General features: G+C 42.9%; 1 protein-coding gene across 1 annotated transcript in view; it reads right to left on the bottom strand.

Moving 5' to 3' along the window:
• Positions 1 to 7,387: 7,387 nt before the first annotated feature.
• Positions 7,388 to 27,888, bottom strand: part of CCDC107 (coiled-coil domain containing 107) — a 41,884-nt gene continuing 21,383 nt past the window's right edge. The window contains exons 4-6 of the mRNA XM_088452477.1: positions 14,902 to 14,992; positions 9,360 to 9,469; positions 7,388 to 7,848 (exon numbers count right to left, since the gene is read on the bottom strand). Of these exons, the coding sequence (XP_088308603.1) occupies positions 7,595 to 7,848; positions 9,360 to 9,469; positions 14,902 to 14,992 (455 nt within the window). The 3' untranslated portion in view covers positions 7,388 to 7,594. The remainder of the gene's footprint in view (positions 7,849 to 9,359; positions 9,470 to 14,901; positions 14,993 to 27,888) is intronic.

Genomic DNA, 27,888 nt, shown 5'->3' with positions numbered 1-27,888 from the left:
GCAGAAAACGAAGATGGCTGCTTAGAAGACAAGCTCCTCCTACTGACTCCTGCTAACCTGGTTGCTATGGTACAGAGACTAGAGGTTTGGACAAGTGTGAGTCACTTATGCAGCATCAGGGCTAGAGACAGTTTGTTCTGTCTGTGTTACCTGCTGCAGTAAAGATCACATTTACGGTACATCTCCTGTAAGATACACTTCTTTACAGTTCTAATAATGATGGGTTGCTGCATCCACCTTGCTTGATGAAGACGGATGAATAGATGGAAACTATACTGTATCCGCCACTACAGTGATTCCCGACTTGTTCATTTGTCTTAAATGGGAACTCTAATTCAGAACTGTTTTTTCTTTTAAATATTATATGAAACTATATGTGATTTAGTTTTTTTTTTTTTGAATATATTGTGATATTTATTTTGTTTTGAAATACTATATTTTAACACTGATGTATAACAAAAATAAATAAATAACATTATTGGCTTTGTGTCGGCAGGTATCAAAAAGTTTGGGAATCTCCTAATGCAGGGGTAGGCAACCTGTGAAACCACACATTCCAGCATTCCTTGCCAGTGTTTGCAGGATCTAACAGCAAAACTGTAGCAGGGCATGGTAGGATGTGTAGCTCCACAGCAGCTGGAGTACCACACGCTGCCTTCCCCTGTCCTAATTCATACGTTCCAATTTTAGTGGGACAGTCCCTCTTTCATGGACTGTCCCACTGTCCTACGCGCGAGCCAGAACACATGGTCTCCGCCGTTGCTTTGCTCTGTTTGCAGCGCAGCGGTGCCGGTGAAGGAGAATGAATGGATGGCGTGCGCATGTGTACGACATCCATTCAGTGGAGGGAGGTGGCTGGGGGCAGCCCAGTAGCCGACAAAGTACTGGGCTCACCACCAGCATGACGTGAAACGGAAGTGTGACATGTGATCACGCCCCCGAAACAGCATCATCAATGGGGACGTGATCTAGCGGGAACTAGGTTGTATCCCATTTTCGGATACGCATAGGGATTCCCCTTTTAATATCCCGAAAGTTGGGAGGTATGATAATGCATGACACAAGTTTTAGAATGACAGACACAGGGCTGGATTAACAGTTGAACAGATGGGATTACAGCCCCCGGCCTCTACATATACCAGCTGTCCACCCACTGCTCAAGCCAGGCCACCACTAAGGCAAACACAGCATGTTGTCTATTCCCACATAGATGATGCATGAGAACACTGTTTTCATAGGGAGCATCAGGGCACAGTATCTTTCTACAAGAAGTGTCCCCATGAACCCACCTCTGCTCCTCCTTCACTGAGCAGTATCTGGGCAGATTTGCCACTGCAAGTATTGATACTGAAAACACACTCTACAAGTAAGGCCCGGATTCAATTATAGGCGAAAAGTCAGAAGTGTTTTACCTGTCCGACTTTCCGCCTCATTCGCTTGTTTCAGAGGCGAAATCTTTCTGTGCGAGTCCCCGCTTTTCACCTAATTCAATTCCAAAACAGGCGAAAACGGAAAGCGGCAAATGCGGAAAGTACTGAATAGATTTGGGGAATCAGTCTGTACCCTCAAAATAAGATGCACTGACACTGTCATTAATTTGTGTTAAAAGCTTTATATCTGCTTTTTATAATAGTGCTGAAAACTGTTAGAAACTGTATTTTTTGATGAAAATATAGTCTTGTCAAATTTGGGGTACTTGAAAATGGGTGCTAGCATATTTTTGTGTCTCTAAAGTGAACTTTAGAAAAACGTGAAAAACCACCCTCATACATGCACCTGCAATCCCAAAAACACTTGGCCCCCTCCTTACAGCACCCCAGGAAGTCTATTTCGCTAGTTTTTATAGTTGTCCCCCCACTTTTTCACCCCCAAAATGACAAGTCTTTTTTTGGGTCATTCTGATGTAATTCAATTTTTTTTGGCTGTTTTGTCCTTTGGGGGGCTGTCTCAAGAGTTCTGAGTTGTTTCTCCACGTTTGCACCCCAAAATAAAGGATTCTGCAGCTTTCTTCACCTGCTATTTATTAGAGATACTTTTTTGGCTATTACAATGCATTGAGTTTCCGCTTAGGCGAAATCGTCCTGGAATTGAATATGGAAATACTTTGAAAACAGGCGGAAAGTCAAAATGGTCGAAAACTTTTCTCTGAACAGCATTTTTCGCCTCTAATTGAATCCAGCCCTAAATTAGAAACGAAGATCACTGTTGGTCATAACTACTGCCTGTTGCTTTGGTAACTTTCCTTTGTTTTAGCTAATTACTATGGAAAATGGAACATAATGCAGATACTGTACATAACATACATTAGCAAACTAGAGAACGTTTTTTTTTTTTTTTTCATGTATTCCAGTCGTTCCCAAACTTTTTTGAATCACGGCACCCTGGAGTATCAGCATTGTTTTCACCTTACACCTAAACCAAAAGTTTGTATGGAGAAATTCAGCAAAAAATGAAGTAAAGTGAAGTAAATTGTGCTTACCTGTCATCCTCAGGTTGTTACTGTGGGCCTCATTCAGAGGCGGTCGTAGGATGTAAGCGGTCGCTCAGAAGCAGGGCGGCAGCTTGCATCCTGAACGGCCGCCTTCATGTCGGTCGTTAGGCTGTGGGTTAACACCCACAGCTCTAACGACCGCTAAGTGAGATGGTCGCGATGGTCAAGACCATCGGGGCTTACGACGAGACCCTAGGGTAGGGTTGCATCAACCTTAAGCCCCAGGGAGCTTCCTGCTGTGTTTCAGCAGGAATCATCCCACTGACATCACTGATGATGTCAGTGGGGATGCCCACAAAACGGCAAGCGTTTCGAAAGAAACGCCTCCGTTTGGCCAGGCACGCCCCCTGCCCGCCCAGCAAATCGAGCGAGCTGTCAATCAACATCGACAGCTCGGTCCGTCTGCTTCGAGCCCACTAACGACGGGTGATCCGTCGTTAGCGGGGACTCGTGCATGCGTACGATGGAGCAGTCTCCGTCGTGCGCATGCCCTGTGGACCAACATAGAGTCGGTTGCGAGCGCTCAGCGGTTGGTGATGGACCACCAACCGGAGGCACCCCAGGGTGCCACAGCACACAGTTTGGGAACCACTGATGTATTCTAAAACAATTATTTCTGTATTTTGATTTTATGTCAAGCCTCATCTTCATATGAGGTGTTATTTTGGAGCACCTACAGTATATGCAAAATTCTCATTGCTCTTAATAAACACACAATTTGAATGTCATGTGTTACGATAATTTTGGTGGCACTAGTTTATTAATTTATATGCTGATAAATGCTTTATGGCACCCCTTGTCTTTTTTTTTTTTGCTATGTACTAATTACACTTCAGGAGGAGGCTGCCTTAGTGATTTACACTTAATTTTATTACTACAAATTTTAATACATGCGTTGGAAACTGTGTGTTATATATATATATATATACACACACACACACATATACACACACACATATATACAAAGCAATGGAGAGACGATCGGCACATAGAGGGTTTGGAGAGGTTTAAAACAGAACAGTCACAGGTAGGTGCATCTGACATTTTGGTTTTAATAACCTTCAAGGACATATATAAACAAAATGCAATAAAACTCCTAAATAAGAGAGATCACCAATCATGCCTTTTCCTGCACCATTGGAAGAAGTGACTGCGACACTTGTGGTATGCTAATTTTAGCTTTCTGTTACTAAGATTGTTTAATGCCTCTATGAACTTCACGAACTCTGTTAACAATCTCTTTGATAGAAAAATTGTGGTTAATTTACAAGATTTAGATTGTTTTTGGAACTATTGCTACTTCTGAGCCTCACTGTTTCTAGTGGATAGATCTGTTTCCCCTAATGATGACTATGCTCTTCCCAAATGGAGACCCGAGATGTATTCCTATTCAGCCTCCAGTTGAATTTTGCAATGTGAATCCTGTATAAATAGTTTGTCTAGCTGCTAGGAGCAGTGTGTGAAATGAGATTGGACTAGGGAAAGAGTTATACCCCTTTTACACTGACCTAAAAATCCCGGGTTGATACACATCAACCCAGGATTTTTGTTGGTGCAAATGGATCCACCTCTGGTAGGTTGCAGGTTTGGCCAAGGTTCGTTCCCGTGCCACCCTGCAGTGTAAACAGCACGATCCGGGACACGATGACCTGGATTGTGAATCATGCTGTCCAACGGGCCGGCTTCAGTTGAGCTTGGAGATGGCATCATCTCCAAGCATCCACTGCAATGCTGGAAGAGCCAGGTCAATGCAGACCCAGCTCTTGTGCGAACGGCACAGACTCTGGAATATCCTGGGTCGGCGCCACAGTTTGAAAGCGGTTAGTTTCGGGTCTGATCTGGATTGGAACCCTGTTCCAACCACCAGGTCAGACACGGAACTTTGGTATAAAAGAGGTATTACATACACTGGGGCATAACCGGAACAGGTCATCCTGACATATTGTGGCTTCATGTATTAAGTGTAAACTTTTGTAGTACAGGAACAGGTTATATATCTAGAATAAACAGTGTGTGTGTTTGTGTATGAATAACAAGGTAAAATTCCTTTCATCAAGATATAGAAGCCTCCAGGAGTTGGATGGCTGGTGTCGTGAAAAGGTGTACCTTATGGCAGGTTCTACTTACTCCAAAATGTTGTCGTAGAATGCCAACTGGCCCCGATTGAGGACATACAGACTAACAATTGTAAAAAAAGTGATACTTATTAAAAAATTCCATCCCCTCCTCCAAACTATACACTTCAATACCTAACAGGATCAAATGCCTAGTGGCAAGCCCTTTAATTTTCCTTCAAAATAAATAAGTAATCAGCATTAAACACATGATTATTCCAAGGAAAGGGATACTGCACTGCACAAAATGTTTTTCCGGGATCAGGTCTACATGGAAACTTTTATGGAATAGTGATAGTCAAATCTTTAGCACTGGTTTGTTATGTGGTGCGTATCTTTCATTCAGAGCTGTAAATAGACTTTTTGGTGCCCTGTGCCAGAGAGAGCATTGGCGCACCACCCCTGCCTATTTTTTTTTTAAATAGGGACATAAGATAGTGCGCCTGAAAAAGGGCCATGGCCTCATGGGGAAGGGCCAGGGAAACAGAGGAAGCTACAAGTGAGAATGATAATAAACAGGAAAATTGACAGGCCCAAACAGCACCCCCTGCCCTGCAGTGCCCTGTGCTATGGCACTGGTCGCACTACCCTAGTTACAGTCCTGCTTTCATTAGATCATAATGATTCACAGAGAAGAACCTAGCGTAAGTAGTCGGCCTATGATCTACAACATTATGATGTGTAGGAATCATAGACCTGATAAAGTAAGTGAGATGTAGTGTTTCCAGATTTAAATTTCCAGTTTTCCTGATTCTGTGTACATACAGAATATGTTTTAAAAAAAAAAGAAAATGCAGGTGCACACACTAAACCACAGGTTCCTAAACTCTGCCATTACAGTCCAGGTTTTAAGGATATCCATGTTTGAGCTCAGATGGTTGAATCAAATTGACTGAGGTACTAATTAAGTAACCTGTGCTCAAGCATGTATATCCTTAAAACCTGGACTGCAATGGCAGAGTTTGGGAACCTCTGCTCTAAGCACTAAGAATACTGATAATCAAAAGATTTATAATAAACTCTAACAATTAATATGGAGTTCAAACATGGTTCTTACTACAGGTTTGGCAAAAAATATATGCCCACCTACCACGTCAAGGTGAACCTCATCAGGTGGGTCCTTAACATCCCTAATACTGACACATTATATAAATACCTACACTAATTAAAATGACCTATGGGCAAGTGAGAGGAGTGCTAGCCCAGGAGAAATAGTCTCACCTTCAAGTGTACATTAAATACATACATACAGAGGAAAGTGTGCAGCCCAGCCCCACCTTTTCCTTCATCTATTCTTATAATAAAGTTGTAATGGTTGTGTCTGTACAAATTTAATTTTTTGGGGAGAAATGTACTCCCGGGGACAGTATGTTATATGCAGACAATTTTTTTTTCTTCTGAATTTTGTCTGTCTGTTCATTCCAGCATCACACAAAAACTACAGTATGAATTTGCATTGCGGTTTCAATATTGTATAGCTTAGTCACCTACAAAGAAACTGAGGTATGTATTATCTCAATGTGACATCAGGGAGAGGAGCAATAAAGGAAAAACCAGATGCTTGACACTCGGCGCGTGCAATGTGCAGGCGCAAGCCAAAAATGACTAGATGCATAATTGGGGGATATTTCGATTATGCCCGATTTTCACCAATGTTTTTTTTCACCCTATCCTATTATTTCGGTCAAAATAATAGGATAGTTCTCACGGAAACACATAGGTGCCGCAATAAGCTTGCGGACCTATGTGTTTTCGCCTTTTTTTCAGATGAAAGAACTGCAGTTATCGTGGATTCTTTTTTGGGACACATCAGGTCCCGAAACCCCCCCCGATAAGTGCCGTCGTCAGACCGACTTAGGGGCTAATTGGATTGCACCGGGTGAGCCCCGGGCGAGGTAATTAGCGACGGTAATTTACCGCCGTTAATTGGATACCCCCCTATATATTACGCACTAATCAGGCAGCTTATCTCATGAAGTTGCAGTAGATGGCGTGCCAAGAAAAAAATTACATATCAGAGTTGCTGCTCATATTACTTGCAACCTTTCAATGTTACTGTGGCTTGCTCAAGAGTTAGTAGCCCCAAGCATCTTTTTGTGTTAACTCCTGAAGGAAAAACTGCAAATATTATTTACAAAGACATTTTGTGATCAATGTCTACAATATAAAATATACATCACAATATTAGATGCCACTACTGTATGTAAACTTAGTTCCACTGAGCAATAAGAGTGAAGCTGCGGGCAAACGCTAGTACATTATATGAAAGCTAACAAAACGAAGTACAACAAAAGCTGAAAGGTAATTTAACCAGATATTCCAGGGAAATTTTGTCCTAATCAGTCACCAAGCCTTTGAGGGAAAAAAGCCTGAAAGTGGTTAGGGTATTGAGTCACTAGACGGAAATGGGGACATGGAAGGTAACGAAGAACGTCAAAGAATAAACATTAAGAAATCCAAACATTAATTGTTAAATGTAATAAACAGCTCCTAGAATCCATGGTAGAAAATATCAAATGCATGACCAGTAAATTGAACAGAGCCCCAGGGAATGCTACATGCCACAGTTACTCTCCTACTCATTTCTCAGCGTCAGCTGGAAATTAAGAGCTTGTGGCATCTGAATGGTTCTCTTTCTTACCCCCCTTTTTAAAGTGGTGAGCAGTAATAATTTGCCAGCTTTGTATTACAGAACTAGCAGAGCCACATGCAAAAAAGGCTGCCCTCATGGGGCAGTAGGTGGTAATGCAGCTTTAAGCTAGTGCCAGGAAGTAAAAATAAACTCAAATCTGCAATTTTTGCGATTCTGGCAAAGCATTTAATAAAATGCAGCATATTGCATATTTCTTTGCATTTAATAAAATATGGGTATTTGAAATTGCTGTACATAATAAACATGTGACAGAATAAAGTACATGAGGAACAACTATCCTGAAATAAAATAATACAGTGAAATAAGGCATGGGTTTTTAGCATCTATTGGTTTAAATCAGTCTTTTACATTGCGTTTTCTTAACCCCTCAGCTATATGCCTTTCACTGTCTCCTCCATCAAAGGGAGACCCCTCTGTTTGTATGGCGGACTCTCCAGTACAAAGGTCATGTCCAGTTAAACAAGTCTTCTCTGTCTCTGTTGTAGATTCCTCACTTTCATTTCCATCATCTCTTTCACAGATATTAGAATCTTGATTCTTAAAGGAATGAATTAGACCTTCAAGTGTATCCTCACATGCTTGTTTAGTTACTGTACCAAAAAAGGGAGGGAAACAAATCACTATCAATGTAACTATACATTTTATATCATTCTATGAAATACAGTGTAGTATTTGAGAGAGACGGGCTGACTCCTTGTCAGTCTCTGCAGCGCCTGTGTGCACACCTTATGCCAGTATTGCTTCTGTGACTTTATGCAAAAGCCGCTACAAGCCCTTCCCTGGTGTACAGCCATGCGTCTGTATGTGCAAGGGCTGAGACACCCACTTTGAGCATCTTTAGCCCTGAAAGGCTAAAACTTTCCACTTGTGACACAAACTGGTAAAATCTTGGTAAAGATGGTGACAACATGGGTTGTTAAGTTTTAAGCTTTATCGTAAACCTTGTTACTATTATTAATATTTAATAAGGATTTTGAAAGTTATTTTTTCTTAGGACGTCAGATATCGTTGTCTGATCGACCCGCGATCAACTATCATGGGAACCTAGTCAATAGCAACCAGGTTTGCCTGCATGCACGGGCGATGGTCGATATCGATAATCCGTGCCTGCTCATCGATGGTCATTGGACGGGGCTAAAAAAAAAGGACGATATAAACGATCAAACAATATCATTATTGTTTATACTGTCCTTTTTATCTGACCGTGTGTGTGCGCACCATTAGACTTAGTCTCCTTCTACAAACATTTTACATAAGAATTCTCTATTTTCAATTATATTGATCTTAAAAATATTAATCTAAGCTAAAGTGACCGGGCCTACATCTATTGACACTCAGCAAGTGCTACAGATCAGTCGTATAGATAATAAAAATAATTATGAAACTTAAAATCAACTAAACGACTTATTTTACACAAGAATCAATCTGCTGCCAAACACATACTCTAGGCAGCACCCTTTATTCCTAATGCAGGCCTGCACTTTCTGGCAGGTCATGAAATTACTACTTAATTTCATATTATGAGAGAAGCAAAACATCAAATTCTTGAAACCACTTAAACGAAAAAAAAAAAAAAAAGTGTAAAAATATTGCGTCACTTCTTAATTGCTTTCCTTTTGAACAAAGTCATGCGGTCTCTGTGTGGTAAAATACAAAGTCACTATTTCCCATTATTGTAGATTAAAGGCTGGGTATTACGGATCTGAATAATTTAGCCTCAACTAAAATAGGTCCCACAATGCTCTCTCTTCTGCAGCAGGTTTCCATGTGGGAGAAAAATGTTTTTCCATCCTAACAGGACGACAGTAGGGGATAACTTGGCAGACTTGTACAATGCGTAGTGGTACTTCCATACACAGGGGATGATACAGCTGCTCAAAAAACTAGTTACAGCTTTTTAACTGGTTTCAGAACCCATTAGGACACCAATAAAGATTCGGGAAAAACTCCAGCTATCAGGAGAGTGGACGTACTGCTGGATTTTACTTTTTAAACTGGTGTATGGGATATGGGCAGATAAGAAATGGTAATGTATTTCACATACTTTATTCTTATATGAAAAATTCTGATTTTATAGTTTAGTGGCTTAATGAACATCTACCTGAGTTACGAAGAGTAGACTTATCCATTCCACTGTTCTTCATTAGCTGCCTGATAGACTGCAGTTGACTCATAATTTCATCCTTCTGCTCAGAGGCCAACGTATTAACACTAGAAAAATAAGGTAAACTTCATGAAGTATTTATTGCACCCAATGAAGACAAGTATTCTAAAACTTGGCTCCCTCCGAGTACAGAACTATGAAAAGTATGATGATCTCTTATACACATGTGCACAGATTATTATTTCTATCACATATCTTCACTTTTAAAGCACTTGAAAAGTTTATTTCATACAGTGCAATATGATGTACAGCAATAATTGTACTATTTGCTACACACTCCAGACAGCACAGTACTTTTCCACATTCTTTAATTTTAAACAATTGCTTTTTTCCACCTATTATATAGTCCTACACGTTACTAAAGGCACATATTCATTACATTACAAAAATGAGTGATTGCACGATTACGACATCGTTATCGTTCATTAATCATGCAGTGAATATGCCGGCAACGACCAGCGATGCGTGCTCCCGCTGGTCGTTGCCGGCATTTGTCATTACCTGCCCATATCGACAAGTTGTGCATGTTCAGGGATGAGGGAGGGTGCCTGCAGTGAACGACATATCATTCAGTGTGGGCACATTATCCACTGCACAGGATGATGAACGATTACGATGTTGTAATCGTACAGTCTTCCTATACTCGTGTAGTGGATATGCACCTTTACCCTTCTCCGATTCCAGTGCTCTTCTCGGTCGTCTTAAAGTGCATGGCGGGGGCCATGCACATTAGGTTATGTGGATTGATAGATAAGGTGCGTACTAGGCACTTTAGGTCATGCTAGCGTGCACAGGCACACAAACGTGATGACCTAATTAGTATCAGGTAAGGATTTCATATACAATATCGTAATAGACCTATATTTTAGATATTTATGGATCATAGCAGCACAATGGCAGACATGATATCAATACATTTGTAAAAAAAAAAAGCTACTGATCCCGCACAGGTTTTATCTTTATCTTGTCAAAAGATATTTGAGAATACATTACATTATACTTAGTATCAGAGTATCTAATCCATTTTTCTAAGGGTGTTTGGTGGAGCAACACATATTTAGAGAATCCTACGTGTGCCAAGGAAGGAATGACCAAGGGGGTCAGACAAAGTAACGTTTCTTTTACGGTGCACCCTTAAGCTATGATAGAAATGAGGTTATAAAATATAACTGATTAGTATAATTAAAAATTTGTCCAGTATAGTCTACAAAAAAGTAACATACACAATATTATTACATAGAACACATACTAGTTAATACCAATATATATGTATGATACGGTATGAGTAAAAACTGATGACTACGTATAATTGACTTCTGACGTGTTTAAAAGGTGAACTACAAAGAGGTCCTGCTTCACAATTTGTCAATTATTCTCAATACATAGATATTTTCTATGCAACATGTACCGGGATCATACACGGTTAAAGATATATGATCTAACCTTTTATATACAGACTGCCATAGTCACAGCACATGATCATTTCTGACAGAAAGCAGATATTATTTGTATAAATCAGAAGTACCCACTACTGTCTGGTATGATGGCAAAATATATTAACCACTGATCCTTATGCAGATGGAACATTATTCAAATGCCTGAAGTTCACCAAATACATGCCAAAATGCACTTAGAAAGAGAATGTCCAAAACAAATATCTCCGGCGAGATATGCATTCATAGACAAATAGTAATTAGAGAGCAGCACACATTAACAAAACATTTATAATAAAAGTCAGAGTATTATGATAGATCCCATGTCCTGATGGGCTAGCAACATCTACTTTGCATGTGTGTGTCCCTAAGGACAGTGAACACTTAAATGAGAGTGCGATCAGCCTGGCATAGGGAGAAGAAAGAAACAGACACGCTTCTGCTTTTCCCCTCCAAACCCCAGCAGTGCCTGTTTTGTAAACAGTGCAGAGGAAGCTGTGGGTGGGGGAGAATGAGAGCCTGTGGGAGTACCTGTAGAGAGATGTAGGAGGTGTAAAGTATAGTGCAGGCATGTAGGAGAAGTCAGAGGGCATCAGTGAGCTCCATTGCGGTCCCATCAGTGCTAAGACAGGAAACTGGAAGTGTGGTTGCGATGACGTACAGTGCATCCGGAAAGTATTCACAGCGCTTCACTTTTTCCACATTTTGTTATGTTACAGCCTATTCCAAAATGGAATAAATTAATTTTGTCCTCAAAATGCTACACACAATACACCATAATGACAATGTGTAAAAAAATTTTTTTGAGATTTTTCCAAATGTAATAAAAAAAAAAATAAAAAAAAAATAAAGAAATCACATGTACATAAGTATTCACAGCCTTTGCTCAATACTTTGTTGGTGCAGCTTTGGCAGCAATTACAGCCTCAAGTCTTTTTGATTGTGATGCCACAAGCTTAGCACGCCTATCTTTGGGCAGTTTCGTCCATTCCTCTTTGCAGCACCTCTCAAGCTCCATCAGGTTGGATGGGAAGCATCAGTGCACAGCCATTTTCAGATTTCTCCAGAGTTGTTCAATCGGATTCAAGTCTGTGCTCTGGCTGGGCCACTCAAGGACATTCACAGAGTTGTGCTGAATCCACTCCTTTGATATCTCTCCCCAAATACCAGTCCAGCAGACACATTTACACAATGCCCCCAGTAGTGGTGCTCCTTATGCAGTGCCCCTATGCAATGTCCCCAGTGGTAATGCCCCCTAATAGTGCCCCCAGTGGTAGTGGTAATGCCCCTTATAGTAGTGCCCCCTATAGTATTAGTGCCCCCTATAGTAGTGACCCCAGTATTAATGCCCCCATTAGTAGTGCCCCTAGTAGTAATGCCTTCAGTAGTAATGCCCCCTGTAGTAGTGCCATCAAAAGTAATGCTCCCTGTAGTAGTGCCCCCATTAGTAATGCCCCCTAATAGTGCCCATAGTGGCAGTGGTAATGCCCCCTATAATATTACCCCCAGAAGTAATGCCCTCTATTGTATTGCATAGAGTGTAACAGTGACTGCCAGATAATGCAGAGAGCGTCATGGTAACCGCCAGATAATGCAGAGAGCATCGTAGTAACCGCCAGATAATGCAGTGTCGTAGTAACCGCCAGATAATAGAGAGCATCGTAGTAACCGCCAGATAATACAGAGAGCATCGTAGTAACCGCCAGATAATGCAGAGCGCGTCATGGTAACCGCCAGATAATGCAGAGAGCAACGTAGTAACCGCCAGATAATACAGAGAGCATCGTAGTAACCGCCAGATAATACAGATAGCATCGTAGTAACCGCCAGATAATGCAGAGAGCATCGTAGTAACCGCCAGATAATGCAGAGAGCATCGTAGTAACCTCCAGATAATGCAGAGAGCGTCATGGTAACCTCCAGATAATGCAGAGAGCATCGTAGTAACCTCCAGATAATGCAGAGAGCGTCATGGTAACCTCCAGATAATGCAGAGAGCATCGTAGTAACCTCCAGATAATGCAGAGAGCGTCATAATAACCGCCAGATAATGCAGAGAGCATCATAGTAACCGCCAGATAATGCAGAGAGCATCATAGTAACCGCCAGATAATGCAGAGAGCGTCGTAGCAACCGCCAGATAATGCAGAGAGCATTGTAGCAACCGCCAGATAATGCAGAGAGCATCGTAGCAACCGCCAGATAATACAGAGAGCGTCGTAGTAACCGCCAGATAATGCAGAGCGTCGTAGTATCCTCCAAATAATACAGAGAGCGTCGTAGTAACCGCCAGATAATACAGAGTGTCGTAGTAACCGCCAGATAATACAGAGACCATCATTGACTCGCATATAACACAACATGAATACACCCCTTATACACACAAAAACACAATGAGTATACCCACGCATATACATTAATACACCATCCCCAGCATAGACACTCTCTCCTCACTGAATTATTTACTTACCATTACACCTACTGCATGCTGTCTCCCAGTTCCTTCTCATCCTCTCTGACTGGGAGGTCAGAGGGTCACGCTGGGAACAAGCAGGGACAGTGTACAAACTACTTGTCAGTATTCAAGTGTAATCAACAGTATTTGAATACACTTGTAAACTGGCAAATGTTTTGTAGACTGTCCCTGCCTGCTCCCAGCATGACGATCTGTCAGACAGGGAGGGAGCTGACTCACTGAAGAGAGGAGGAGCAGGAGCTCAGCTGCCATGATCCACCCCGGAGGCTTCAGTCAGGCTGATGGTCTTTACACTGTTTACAATAGGTAATCAGCCCCCTGCCTCTAGCGCTCCTCCCCCCCCATGGAGGGGACTGTATGAAGAGCACAGCCGCACTTACTGTACTATAGGCTGCCGCTGGCTGTCTCAGTGTGACAGGCGCAGCGGCAGAAGTAAAAATTGTCTCAGCAGCTGCTGCAGGGAGAGCGCCTCTCCAGCCTGGCGTCTCCCTGCAGTGCAGGCTCTGCTGAGCTGGGGGCGGGGATGACTCGGATTTTGGTGTCACCCCCTTGGAGGGTGACACTCGGTGCGGCCCGCACCCACCTTGTGACACCACTGGGTACAGATGATACATATTTATATTGGTTGGATAATGTTATGTTGATCCATCCTCTGGTGTTTATGACGGTTGGAACCAGCTATCATATATTTTGAAATCAAAATCCATAAGTTTTTTTTTTTTATAAATATCCTATGGATCATCGTACACTAAAATAGGTTATGGTTCCATATGTGCAGTGTTCCCAAAGTCCATAAAGAGATTTGCGCAACTTAGCACGAACCTGGTCCCCATGGCAATAAAACCTTAAAATAATTATGCGTCAAAATTAATAAAATGGGTGTGGCCCAAAATGTCACCATTCAGAATGTCGACATGGACGTTATGTTCACAGTCGGCATGTTGACACAGCGTTTTTAACATATTAGAGCCCTAATCCTAAGCACAGCCTAATAACATTTACTGTCAACTTTGAGCCCATTACTCACAATGTCAACATTATAACATAGATATTATGTCCACATCAATATTGTGAAAAACATTTTGTCCATGTCGACACCTGTATTTGATGCACAGTGGAACTTGGTGTGAAAGAAAGCCACTTCATACTTCGCCTGGATAAGAGGCAAAGCAGGAAGAGCCATAGCGGGTTGATAAGCGCTACAGTACATCTTCCCTAAGGTCTTAATTAACAGATAGCCCTAGAGTTCCAACAGCCATCACCGTACGGAATAGGTATGTAACGCCGGCTGTCAGGATGCCTCCTGTCAGAATACCGACAGCGGCTTCCTAAACCTAACCCTCCCCCACCCGCTGCTAATGCTAAGGGCGCCCCGGACTACACCTCGTTCGGTCTGGTGTCCTTAGGCGTCAGTATTTCGACAGTTCTCTTAAATCCTTTTTTATTGGGATTTCAGTGTAGGTAATGAGACCGGCTACATCCCTCACTGTACACATGGGCAATACGGAAATCCTCAACACAAAAAACGTAAAAAAATTTAAAGTGTTAAAATAATACTTAAAATACTTACCAATTGGATAGTGGATCCAGTTGTGTCAGTAAAGAATTTAACAGGTGCTCGGTTTGTGAGAGATGCCGTTCTAGTGCCAGAAGTTGATTTTCTGAAATGTATCAAAAAAATATATAATCTTATGGTGTCTTCATTTTTTCTATCACAATTGAAAAGTTGAGTTTTTTTTGTCATTAGGGATTATTTAGCAAATTATTGTATATTATCAGAAGCCTAATTTAGAAAGGTCTCAGAGGTCAAAATGTCTAAATACACAAAAATCAGTGTAGGAATATTTGAGTTCTCAGCAGACAAGATATCACGTTTTCCTTCTACACTGAGACACTTCAGGTCTACTGCGTCCCCTTTTCTCATATAACCTAAATCCTCACAGGTTAGTACATAAAAAAACAAATTTGACTTTGCAGCCTAAAGTATTGATGTAAAATAGAATAGGAGTAAATTACTAAAAAAAACATTTCTGCACATAAAGTACATCTGAGTAGAACACTCTGCATACTGTAGGTAGCATATACAACTATTTTTGCAACAAGTCATCAGCAACACATATTCCACATCTCTCTAGCAGGTGCAAGAGATGTGCCCCCTAACAGGCCCTTTTGCGACTATTTGCAAATCTGCATTGCGGGAACATGATACCACTGAACTTTGCTTCTCTCTTCAGTTGTAAAAGTAAATGTGTCTAAAGCTGGGTACACACTTGTTGATATATCGTTTGTTCAGTCAACGAGAGATATCGAGTGTATTATTGGCGGGTATGTACACCCGATATGTATGTGAACGACGCAGTTCACAGACATAACAGGTTGGCCCGGCAGCACAGCTGATGCAGATGTATCTTGCAGATATATTAGTACGTCTGGCTGTGTACCTCCCGTCGCCCGCCCATACACTGGCTGCAGGGACTGCAGACACTGACATCACAACGGGGTGGGCAAATTTAAATACCTCTGTTCAAACATTAATTCATGCCAGTCATGATCACAGTAAGCAGGAAAACACCCTCTATACAGTACAGTTAAACTTATGTATACAGGATCTGGATTCAACTCACTTTGCAAATTTCAAATGATTTCTCAAAGAACCTTGGTGTACAATACATGAGCAGAAAATCCCTTATATAACAGGTGCTCTAGAACATGGAAAAAAATGTAGCTGCAGATCCAGTTACATAGTCATATTTTCACTTTAGAACATATATGTCCTAGAACATAATTTAATGGGTTTTCTTTGGTTTGTTGTGTGGAAAAAGGATATTTGGGGGCAAGGGAAAGAGCTACAAAAAGAAAGGATCTATCACAGTGTAAATGAAAAATACTGTAAAAAAAAAAAAAAAAAAATTTTTGTTCATCCATTACCCAATGTAATGCCTCTGATGAAAAAGATTGAGAAAATGTGAACACTGGCATACAGTATAAACTAAAATGATCCCTGTTTTCTCACAACATGTCTCTGAAAAGCCCTGTTTGGCATACAAAAAACCCAAAACTCTGAAGTTGTTTCCAAAAGCTATATAGAGAATCTCCTTTTCAAATAAATCTACGTAATATTCTGCTAAAGGGTCAAAAGCTCTTTTTGATATGGAAAACAAAATACATTGACATTTCTTAATAATGTAAGGTTATATTTGTTATCTAGACGTATGAGTATACTTGTGACTGGAGATAAGTAAAAACTGCTCAAGATCTGAATCTTTAAACACGTTAGAAATATCACAAATGGGATTGATAATCATTGTATCCAGGAACTTTAAGAAAGTTCATGGTTTAAATTTTTTTAATTATGGGTATTGAACATGATGTGCTAGACAAGAGGTAGGGGTAGACTAAAACAAGAAACCTATTGGATTCTGGACACTGAAAGAAGTCTATAAAATTATTCCTTTTGAGAGGATGCCTAGCAGTATTAAATCAGAGATCTGAACTGAGGTTTGTGATTGAAATATGTCCATCCAAAACATAGAAGTATGAGCAAATTATTTACATTTACTTTTGTTTGATTCTAAAACAAGTGGAGTATATAAATACATGAGATCTTTAAGATCTGTGGTATATTAGTGGGTTAAATATATCCCTGTTGTTTCATTAAGCTGACCAGCATGAATTAAAACTTATTAATGAATTGTTTAGGATGTTTTCATTATTAGGGCTCTAGTTATAAAGATTGGAAAAGCCTTTTTTCAAATGTCAGCTTTGAAAAGAGGTATCTTCACAACTTTGCGCTACTCACGATGGCGGCTACAGCAGAGAAATCTCGGACTTCTTTTGCGGTCTCCCAAGTATGGGAAAAGCGACCAGCCTGCAACTCAGTAGAGCGTTCCATTTTGAAATAAAAGCATAATGCCATCTCAGAGTGGCGCTACGCTATACTTACTTGTCCGCAGTCCGTGTTACTGGCCAAAAAGGGTACTGCACATGCATTATACCAAAGAAAGTTGAAGTGTTAACTGGGCATTCGCGACTTACTAACTCACATGCTCAGTGTGGAGAAAAGTGTCTTAATTGCACATGTGCTCATGAAAAGGCGAAACTGAAAACTGAGCGCCTAGCTTACTTTTTTCTATTGGTTAATTGTGGTCTATTTACACAGAATGTGCTTCTGGTTAGGTCAGCCCTCTGACAAAGGCCCGATTATAAAATGCATAGGGTTATGGCCTGGCACATTCCAAACTCTATGCTGAACTTGTGATACTGTACTCTACTCTCTGCTGAGAAATCAGCTACAAACTCTTCCAACTGTGAAATGTCAGAGCTTCATACTGCTGGTAAGAACTGGTCTTAATTTCTGATTGAACAAGGATTTGAGCAATATAAAAAAGGGGAAGCAGCAGCGGACAAGAAGTGTCTTAGGTGGTCATTCAGAGTCGGTCGCAAGTGCTGAGCGCTCGCAACCGACTCGATGTTGCCCCACTGGGCATGCGCACGACGGAGCCGGCTCCGTTGCGCGCATGTGCGAGACCCAGCTAGCGATGGACGCTCCGTCGCTAGGGGTCTCGCAGCAGACGGGGCGAGCGGTCGATGGTGAGTGACAGCTCGCCCCGTTTGGGAGGCGGGCAGGGGGCGTGCCTGCCCAAATGCTTGCCGTTTGGGTGCGGCCTCACTGACATCATTGCTGATGTCAGTGGGCAGCTTCCTGCTCGATCAGAGCAGGAAGCTCCCTGGGGCTTACGAGTGCCCAGACCCAACCTTAGGGTCTGGCCGTAAGCCCCGATGGTCGCGATGGTCTTGACCATCGCGACCATCACCCATGTCGGTCGCAAGAGCTGTGGGTGTTAACCCACAGCTTAGCGATCGACAAGGAGGCGGTCGTTCAGGATGCAAGCGGCCGCCCTGATTCAGTGCGATCGGTTGCAACTAACGACCGCCTTTGAACGAGGTCCTTAGTGTGCAAAGGTAAATTGTAAAAGGCAAATGGTTTTCTATGTTGTATTAGTAATATATATCTATCTGGTTTAAAATAAGCAGAAAGAGAGCGCTATATAGTGCATTATCCTTTTATTAAAACAGATAAAATCTCCAACAAACATTGAATGATCTAGAAGCCTCGTACCAAGTCTCACCCTGTATGGACTGGATACCACATGGCATAAGTATAACAGACCCGGCAACCTCCTGCTTATCCCCTGGATTCACGGATCCTCTCCACACATGTATGGGCTCACCCACACGCTGGGAACATGTGGACGCCTGCGGACAGCTGGAGCGCTGTCAGAAGTACCTAGTCAAGCCCAGCCCTAATGCATTTCGTCGTTAGACTTCATCAAAGGGAGGGTCTTGGCGACGTTATACAGGAATATTTAACATAGCTTTCCCCCAATAGCCAGCAAGTGGGTGGAATATAAAATTAAGATTAACAGCTCACCTGGAAACTGTCACCCAAGTCAATGTGTATGACACTTGCAGGTTCATATTCACATATACATGCTACAATCACATACATGTTTCTTTAGGCTATACATTTGTTTGAACAACAGTACCATTAATAAGACAAAAATATATTCGGTTACATAATCGTCATGCCAATACAATTTAAAAACAATACTGACATTAATATTAGTAAAACAAGAGTACATACAAATTTACAATTATATTTTCAGATTTAAGATTATCCATAAACTCAGGACAGATTGTATATAGTTGAACACACCCTAACCAATGCAAAAAAACTAAATGCCTATAGATCCTTTTTTTATATAAAGATAATTATACGAGTCTTCTAGATCATTCAATGTTTGTTGGAGATTTTATCTGTTTTAATAAAAGGATAATGCACCTACAGTGCTCCCTTTCTGCTGATTTTAAACCAGATTCCTAATTTCCTGGAGAGGTCACAGGCTTTAAAGTGCAGAGGGGAAGCAGCGGTTCCAACAACTTTGGAAGCCTGGTGCACTACAAGTGGCAGAAGTTTTCTGCAGCACAGTGTGGATTTTATATTTTCTGTAACAGCTCTGAAATCACTAAGCGCATACCCTTAACATATGTTTTATTGTGTGTGTATATGTATTAGGGGTGTGCACCGGCCACTTTTCGTGTTTTGTGTTTTGGTTTTGGATCTGGATCTTTCTTCGTGTTTTGGATCTGGATTGGTTTTGCCAAAACCACCCTTCCGTGTTTTAGGTTCTGGGTTTTGTGTTTTGGATCTGTATTTTTTTTTTTAAAAAGCATAAAAACAGCTAAAATCACAGAATTTGTTGGTTTCTCTGCTCCTATGCTATTATTAACCTCAATAACCTTAATTTCCACTCATTTACAGTCTATTCTGAACACCTCACACCTCACAATAGTGTTTTCATGTCCAAAAGGTTGCACCGAGGTAGCTGGATGACTATGCTAAGCGACACGAGTGGGCGGCACAAACACGTGACCCATCTAGGAGTGACACTGCAGTGGCAGACAGGATGGCAGTTAGAAAAACTAGGCCCCAAACTGTACATAATGCAAAGAAAAAAAAGAAGTGCAAGATGGAATTGTCCTTGGGCCCTCCCACCCACCCTTATGTTGTATAAACAGGACATGCACACTTTAACAAATCAATCATTTCAGCGCCAGGGTCTGCCACACAACTGTGGCTGAAATGATTGGTTCGTTTGGGCCCCCACAAAACAAGCTGGCAATTAATGTGTCCCTGCACAAACTGGCTCTACGGAGGCAAGATGTCATCCTCATCCTCCTCATCCACCGATTCCTCACCCTCTTCAGTGTGTACATCCTCATCCTCACAAAGTATTAACTCGTCCCCACTTGAATCCACCACCACAGGTCCCTCTGTACCTTCTGGAGGCTGGTCTCCCTGGAAGAGCTGATAATTCATTTTGATGAACATCATCTTCTCCACATTCTGTGGAAGCAACCTCCTACGCCTTTCGCTGACAAGGTTCCCGGCTGCACTAAACACTCTTTCGGAGTACACACTGGAGGGGGGGCAACTCAGGTAAAATAGAGCCAGCTTGTACAGGGGCCTCCAAATGCCTCTTTTTCCTGCCAGTACAGGTATGGACTGTCTGACATGCCTACTTGGATGCTGTCACCGATGTAATCCTCCACCATTCTGTCAATGGTGACAGTATCATATGCAGTGACAGTAGACATGTCAGAAATTGTTGCCAGGTCCTTCAGTCCGGACCAGATGTCCAAACTTGGTCCTGCCTGCCCTGCATCACCGCCAGCGGGTTGCTTAGGATACCTAAGTTTTTTCCTGGCAGCCCCAGTTGCGGGAGAAAATGAAGAAGGAGCCGTTGACGTGTCACGTTCCGCTTCAGCTGACAGTGTGTTCACCAGCAGGTCTTTGCACCTCTGCAGGCTTGTGTCGGCCGGAAAGAGAGACACCACATAGGCTTTAAACCTAGGATCAAGCACGGTGGCCAAAATGTAGTGGTCTGATTTCAACAGATTGACCACCCTGGAATCCTGGCAAAGCGAATGAAGGGCTTCATCCACAAGTCCCACATGCCGAGCGGAATCACTCCGTCTTAGCTCCTCCTTCACTTTCTCCAGCTGCTTCTGCAAAAGCCTGATGAGGGGAATGACCTGACTCAAGCTGGCTGTGTCTGAACTGACTTCACGTGTGGCAAGTTCGAAGGGCTGGAGAACCTTGCACAACACGGAAATCATTCTCCACTGCGCTTGAGTCAGGTGCATACCCCCTCCTTTGCCTATGTCATAGGTGGATGTATAGGCTTGTATGGCCTTTTGCTGCTCCTCCATCCTCTGAAACATATAGAGGGTTGAGTTCCACCGCGTCACAACCTCTTGCTTCAGGTGATGGCGGGGCAGGTTCAAGAGTGTTTGCTGGCGCTCCAGTCTTCGGCACGCAGTCGCTGAATGGCGAAAGTGGCCAGAAATTTTTCGGGCCACCCAAAGCGTCTCCTGCACGCCCCTGTCGCTTTTCAGAAAATTCTGCACCACCAAGTTTATTGTGTGAGCAAAACATGGGACGTGCTGGAATTTGCCCAGATGTAATGCCCGCACAATATTGGTGGCGTTGTCAGATATCACAAATCCCCAGGAGAGTCTAAGTGGGGTAAGCCACTGGGCGATGATTTCCCTCAGTTTCTCTAAGAGGTTGTCGGCGGTGTGCCTCTTACTGAAACCGGTGATACACAGCGTAGCCTGCCTTGTAACGAGCTGGCGTTTCTGAGATGCTGCTACTGGTGACGCTGCTGCTGTTGCTGCGTAAGGTGATACATCTACCCAGTGGGCTGTCACAGTCATATAGTCCTTAGTCTGCCCTGTTCCACTTGTCCACATGTCCGTGGTTAAGTGGACATTGTGTACAACGGCATTTTTCAGGACACTGAGCACACTTTTTCTGACGTTTCTGTACAGTCTCGGTATCGCCTGCCTAGTGAAGTGGAATCTAGACGGGATTTGGAACCGGGGACACACTACCTCCATCAATTGTCTAAATCCCACTGCACTAATGGCGGATACCGGACGCACGTCTAACACCAACATAGCAGTCAAGGCCTCAGTTATACGTTTTGCTTCAGGATGACTGCTGTCGTACTTCATCCTCCTCGCTAAGGACTGTTGGAGGGTCAATTGTTTAGTAAAAGTAGTGGTGTTCCTACTTCCTCTCTGGGATGATGAACGACTCCCAGCAGCAGCAACAGCAGCAGCGGCAGCAGTAGGCGTAGCAATGCAGGATCCTCCAGAGGAATCCCGGATAGGAGAGTCAGTCATGCCAGTGACATGGCCTGCAGGACTACTTCCGATCCTGACTAAGGAGGAAATTGACGAGGAGGGAGTTGACGGTGTGGTTTGCAGGCGCTTGGATACAACAGGACAACGGGATTTAGGTGTCCCTGGACTGCTTACGGTCTTAGCCAAAGTTTCTGAACTTGACAGTAACTTTTTATGAACGCGCTGCAGGTGCCGTATAAGGGAGGATGTTCCTAGGTGGTTGACGTCCCTACCCCTACTTATTTCACCTTTACATATGGTACATATGGCAAGACAGTTGTTGTCCGGATTTGGATAGAAATATTGCCAGACCAAAGAGGTGGAATGTTTGGTCTTCTGCCCAGGCATGACCGTGATGGGCTTTTTCATCCCACGGACAACAACTGTCTCCCCCGGAGCCTGATTTAAACAAACCACATCACCATCAGAATCCTCCTCGCCAACTTCCTCCTCAGCACCAGCTACACCAGTATCCTCATCCTGTTGTACTTCAACAGTGACATCTTCAATTTGCATATCAGCAAGTGGACTGTGGGTGCTCCTTTCAGCACTTGCAGGGGGCGTGCAAATGGTGGAAAGAGCCACCTCTTCCCGTCCAGTGCTGGGAAGGTCAGGCATCGCAACCACCACCACACTTGGACTCTCCTTGGGGATTTGTGATATCTTCTTAGAAAGCACAGTTCTTCGCTGTGCTTTTGCCAGCTTAACTCTTTTGATTTTTTTAGTGGGAGGAGGGCTTCCATCGTCATGTGAAGCTGAACCACTAGTCATGAACATACTAGGGATCGACCTTAGCCGTTCCTTGCCACTCCGTGTCGTAAATGGCATATTGGCAAGTTTACGTTTCTCTTCAGCTGATTTAAATGTCTTTTTCAAGGTCATTTTCCTGAACTTTGCCATTTGGGATTGTATGTGCCCTCTACTATGACATTGGGCATCGGCCTTGGCAGACGACGTTGATGGCATGTTATCGTCTATGTCATGACTAGTGGCAGCAGCTTCAGCACTAGGAGGAAGTGGTTCTTGATCTTTCTCTATTTTATTTTTATCGGAGAAAGTTTGGTCCTCCATTTATGTTATATCGATTTGATATATACGTGCGGCTAAACACAGAAAATAATTTTTTTTTTGGTTTGGACTGGAGTGTACTTTCGGGGGTTACAGCACCCTTTAACGGTCAAGCCAGCCGGCCCTTTACTTATGACACAGGCGCACTCTTGGCACTACTTTCTTGATGCACGTGCGGCTACTGCGCACACAATTCACAAACACAGAAAATAATTTTTTTGTGGTTTGGACTGGAGTGTACTTTCGGGGGTTACAGCACCCTTTAACGGTCAAGCCAGCCGGCCCTTTACTTATGACACAGGCGCACTCTTGGCACTACTTTGTTGATGCACGTGCGGCTACTGCGCACACAATTCACAAACACAGAAAATAATTTTTTTTTGGTTTGGACTGGAGTGTACTTTGGGGGTTACAGCACCCTTTAACGGTCAAGCCAGCCGGCCCTTTACTTATGACACAGGCGCACGCTTGGCACTACTTTGTTGATGCACGTGCGGCTACTGCGCACACAATTCACAAACACAGAAAATAATTTTTTTTTGGTTTGGACTGGAGTGTACTTTCGGGGGTTACAGCACCCTTTAACGGTCAAGCCAGCCGGCCCTTTACTTATGACACAGGCGCACGCTTGGCACTACTTTGTTGATGCACGTGCGGCTACTGCGCACACAATTCACAAACACAGAAAATATATTATTTTTTTAGCACTTGGGGGGAGCACCCCTGATGGACAGAGCACCCCCTGGACAACACTACAGCACTCCTTTAGGACTGGGACACTGCACAGGACTTTGGAGTGGACACAGCCCCTATGGAGAACTGACTGCACAACACAGTCCAGCCAGCCCCTATGGACTTTGAAGTAGTGGACACAGCCCCTATTAACAACAGCAGCACAGCACAACACAGCCAGCCCCTATGGACTTTGAAGTAGTGGACAACAGCAGCACTACACTACACTACACTACACAGCCCTAACTCCCACCCTCCCTCTTCACTGTCCACAGCCGAGTGAGAAAATGGCGCCGACGCGGGTACCTTATATAGGATCCAAAACCCGCGAGACTCGGAAGGCGGGATGATGACGTTTTGCCTCGATTTCAGATCCGAGTCAGGCGGGAAAAGTCGAGCCTGACTCGGATCGGACTCGGATCGGGGGGGCTCGGGGGGGTTCGGATTTCAGAAATCCGAACCCGCTCACCCCTAATATGTATATATATATATATTAGTCGAAGCTGGAGGTATGAAATTGAATCGCGGCGACGCCATCTTGCGACTGGCCGCAACATGCCATCTTGGAAATGAAATCGCAAGATGCCATTTTGCGAATGGCCGCCCAAGCGCCATTTTAGATAAACTCGCATTTAAGTACATATGGCGATATTACTATTAAGCACCCTGAGATTGCATCTTTCCTCATTTCCCATACACACAGTAATATGCACAATTTCGCTGTTAACTAGTCGCATATTAGCGAATGCATAAGACCCCGAATGAAAAACACTGTTTAGTAGCTAAATGTGCACGCATCCGCACCAAGTTAACTAGCGTCCTTATATCAAACCCCGCATACTCACACATTACATATTCACATACAAGGTTTCATAAGCTTTAAAGGTATAAGATTTAAAGTTGTTCATTTAGTATAAATGCTATGAAATAAAGATTGTTTGGTAACTAAGGTTTTATACATGATAAGTAAGCAGTGTTTGGTTTTGTACTGATGCGTACTCTTTCCACAGTATTCCAGTGATAAATCGGTGTGGAGATTGCATCATGCATTCTCGAGTTATGGACCGCAGAGACTTCAAGCAACAAAATGTATATGATATAAATAACTGTTAGGATGTTGCATGTGGCGGGAAACTAGGGACCCTCAGTTGTTGGAGGCTGGGTTGTGTCTATTTGAATCAGCCTGTTAAATGCTCTGTAACAGATGGATCCCCCTTGGGAACCAATAGCATCTGCAACAAACATCTCTATTGTTTTGTCTATTGCTGGGGGGTATAAATATGTGTGCTCCAACACTGGGTCTTTAGTCTTTGTGCTGAATGCTGATAGACAAGGGGTTTCTTGCTGATGCCTAACATCTGGTCCGGAAGCGCTGCGCATGTATACTGTACTTGGGTCTGTATAATTCCTTTGTGCCGAATTGTGTCTGGATTAATAGCATGTAACTGACTGTACTTTTACTTAAATAATACTTGTGCTTTGGAACCACAGATTCCAGGTCTTAAGTCTTTATTTACTGTATGACTGCGTACGCAAATTAGCGTCATCTTTAGAAGGTATAGGCAGGATATTACAAGGTATAGAAAGGAGTGTATAGAGGTTCTGATCAAGTATCGTTAGTTGGGGGCTCGTAGTGAAGTCACTTACCTGCTGAAATATCGATAGACGTATGTACCGTGTGAGCAAAGGGTGGAGTGGCCACATGCAGGGTTTACCTGCAACCGCTTTGTGCTGAGAGATCGCTATCCGTCTCCGTGTGAATCAAGGAAGCTGACTAGAATCCAGGGACAAGAGAGGAAAAAGTTTGTTTTCCTTTGTTGATAGAACCTTACGTTTAAAGGGGTGCCGCAGTACTGAGTACGCGGCTGAGTCGCAGGTTTGCGCACAGCAAAGACGCACTTTTGTGTACGCAGCTAAAGGTTGTCATACGGTTGTGTACTGGTCGCACAATAGCGTATACATACTTCCGGTTGTACTGCCACGTGTTTTAGATAAAGCCGTTGAGGTTTACATTTTTCGATCATCATCAATATCTGGGTTAACGTGTATTTTTCTGCGCAGGAAAAAGTGTGTAACAGTGTGTGTTTGTTGGTAGGGATAACTTGTTCCCTACAGTTAAAGGTACCGTATGACCTTTAAGGGCTAAGTGCTAGTCGCTCGGTAAGCAGCTTTACCGTTCTATACACAGTAGCAGGTGTACATGTTGTCTTTGTTGTAGAGAGGTGCGTGGAAGTGGCCGACAAACAAACTTCCATAGGTGTGGAAGTTGCCTTACTAAATCTTATCCGGGTGTGGAAGTTGCCTTTTTCAAATCTTAACCAGGTGTGTGGGCGCCGCCGACTTAAATCGTCCACAGGTAAGTGAAAGTATCTTGATTGTCTTTCACCAGTTTAAATCTTCATTGAAAAGCGTAGGATTTTGTCTCAGAATGGGAGCCGCGCAAACAGTAGAGATGTTAGACAATGATGTGCTGCTAATGGAAGCGCCGATCGGATCAGCTCGTCGTATTATGCATACTAAGTACGGTACTTATGCGATAAGATATTGTGATGTATGGTTTAAAATGACAATGAAGAGTGTTAGACCGTTTCCCAGAATTGGTAGTTTTGATAAAAATTTATTAGATAATGTCCGGGATCACATCAGTCTGATGCGCTCCCGAGAGAAAAAGGTTAAATATTTTGAATGTTTAAAACTGTGGCAGCATGAAGGGGATGCGTGGCTTAAAAATGTGCAAACGACGCAAACTAGCGTCGCAAGCACATTGCCAGAGAATACATCCGCAACGTTAAATTGCAATACGGGCGAGCCGCAAAATGGCGCGCACATGCGGCAAGGTAGCGTTGTGGAGAGTATTGTCAGCAGTTCACGCTCACCTCCCCCACCTTATGTGGATGGAGGTGCAAGTACAGTTACCAAAAATACTCATAAAAATGTAACAAGCAATTTGTACCCTCTCTTAAGCAACCATAAAGAAAATGTTCATGATGTGGATGATGAGCCTATTGTAATGTCTGCCATTTCCCATTCTGCGCAGATGATTGATGCTGCATCACCACAATCACGAGTGGTGCTGCCATCCCCATCGATAACAGCAAGGGAAGTGTTAATGCCCTGTGCACCCGTAGAGGAAGTTATTCATACCATACGTAGCAGCAGCAGACTAAACCATCAGCCAGGTAACCAGGTCAAAAGGTAGCAGCACTACCGGTCTGCATCCCATTCGGACAATAACCGTTCCGAATGGAAATGCAGATGCGAACGGTATAGTGCCCACGAGGGAAGTAGTAATGCATTGTCCTTGGACAAGAGCAGAACTAAATTCCATCATAAATGATTTCCCCGATCCCAAAAAGGAACTAGCCAAATGTCAAAGATTTTTGAGAAATTTGGGTAGTTCACATGAGCCCACTAATAAAGATTGGCGTGTGGTGTTAAGGGCCTGCCTACCACGCAATACCGACGTGACAAAATTTATCACGGATTGTGTATTGGATGGTGACTTTCCCTTAACCGACCAAGTAAACCAAGGTAACATTTCCCGCATTGTAACTCAATTAGGTATATATTTTCCAGTAGTAGTTAACTGGAACAAAATTTTCACCATCAAACAAAAAGGAGAGTGAATCTGCAGAAGATTATTGCGACCGGGCACTGCAGGCTATCACCCACTACACTGGGATAGAGGATATTAAAGATACCACAGGGGAATGATAGTCACGGTACTCGTGGACGGTCTAAAAGAGAATTTAAAGACTCGGGTTCAGACCTCACAGCCTGGCTGGCGGGGACTCACAATAGATACCCTCATAGAATCTGCCATTGAACATGATAAAACCCATCTCAAAAAACAGAGAGACCAAGAGCGAAAAACTAATGGCTGTCAGTATTCAAGCTCTGGAGGGAATGACGGTAACATCACAGCCAACAGACACACTTGCACCTGCACACACACTTACACCTGAACAATTATAAGTCCTCACTAACCCTACGCAACGACAAACAC

Source organism: Taudactylus pleione, unplaced genomic scaffold (genome assembly GCF_031769625.1).
Source record: "Taudactylus pleione unplaced genomic scaffold, aTauple2 ptg000038l, whole genome shotgun sequence".
NCBI classification, from domain to species: domain Eukaryota; kingdom Metazoa; phylum Chordata; class Amphibia; order Anura; family Myobatrachidae; genus Taudactylus; species Taudactylus pleione.
This window is presented reverse-complemented; position numbering and strand designations above follow the sequence as displayed.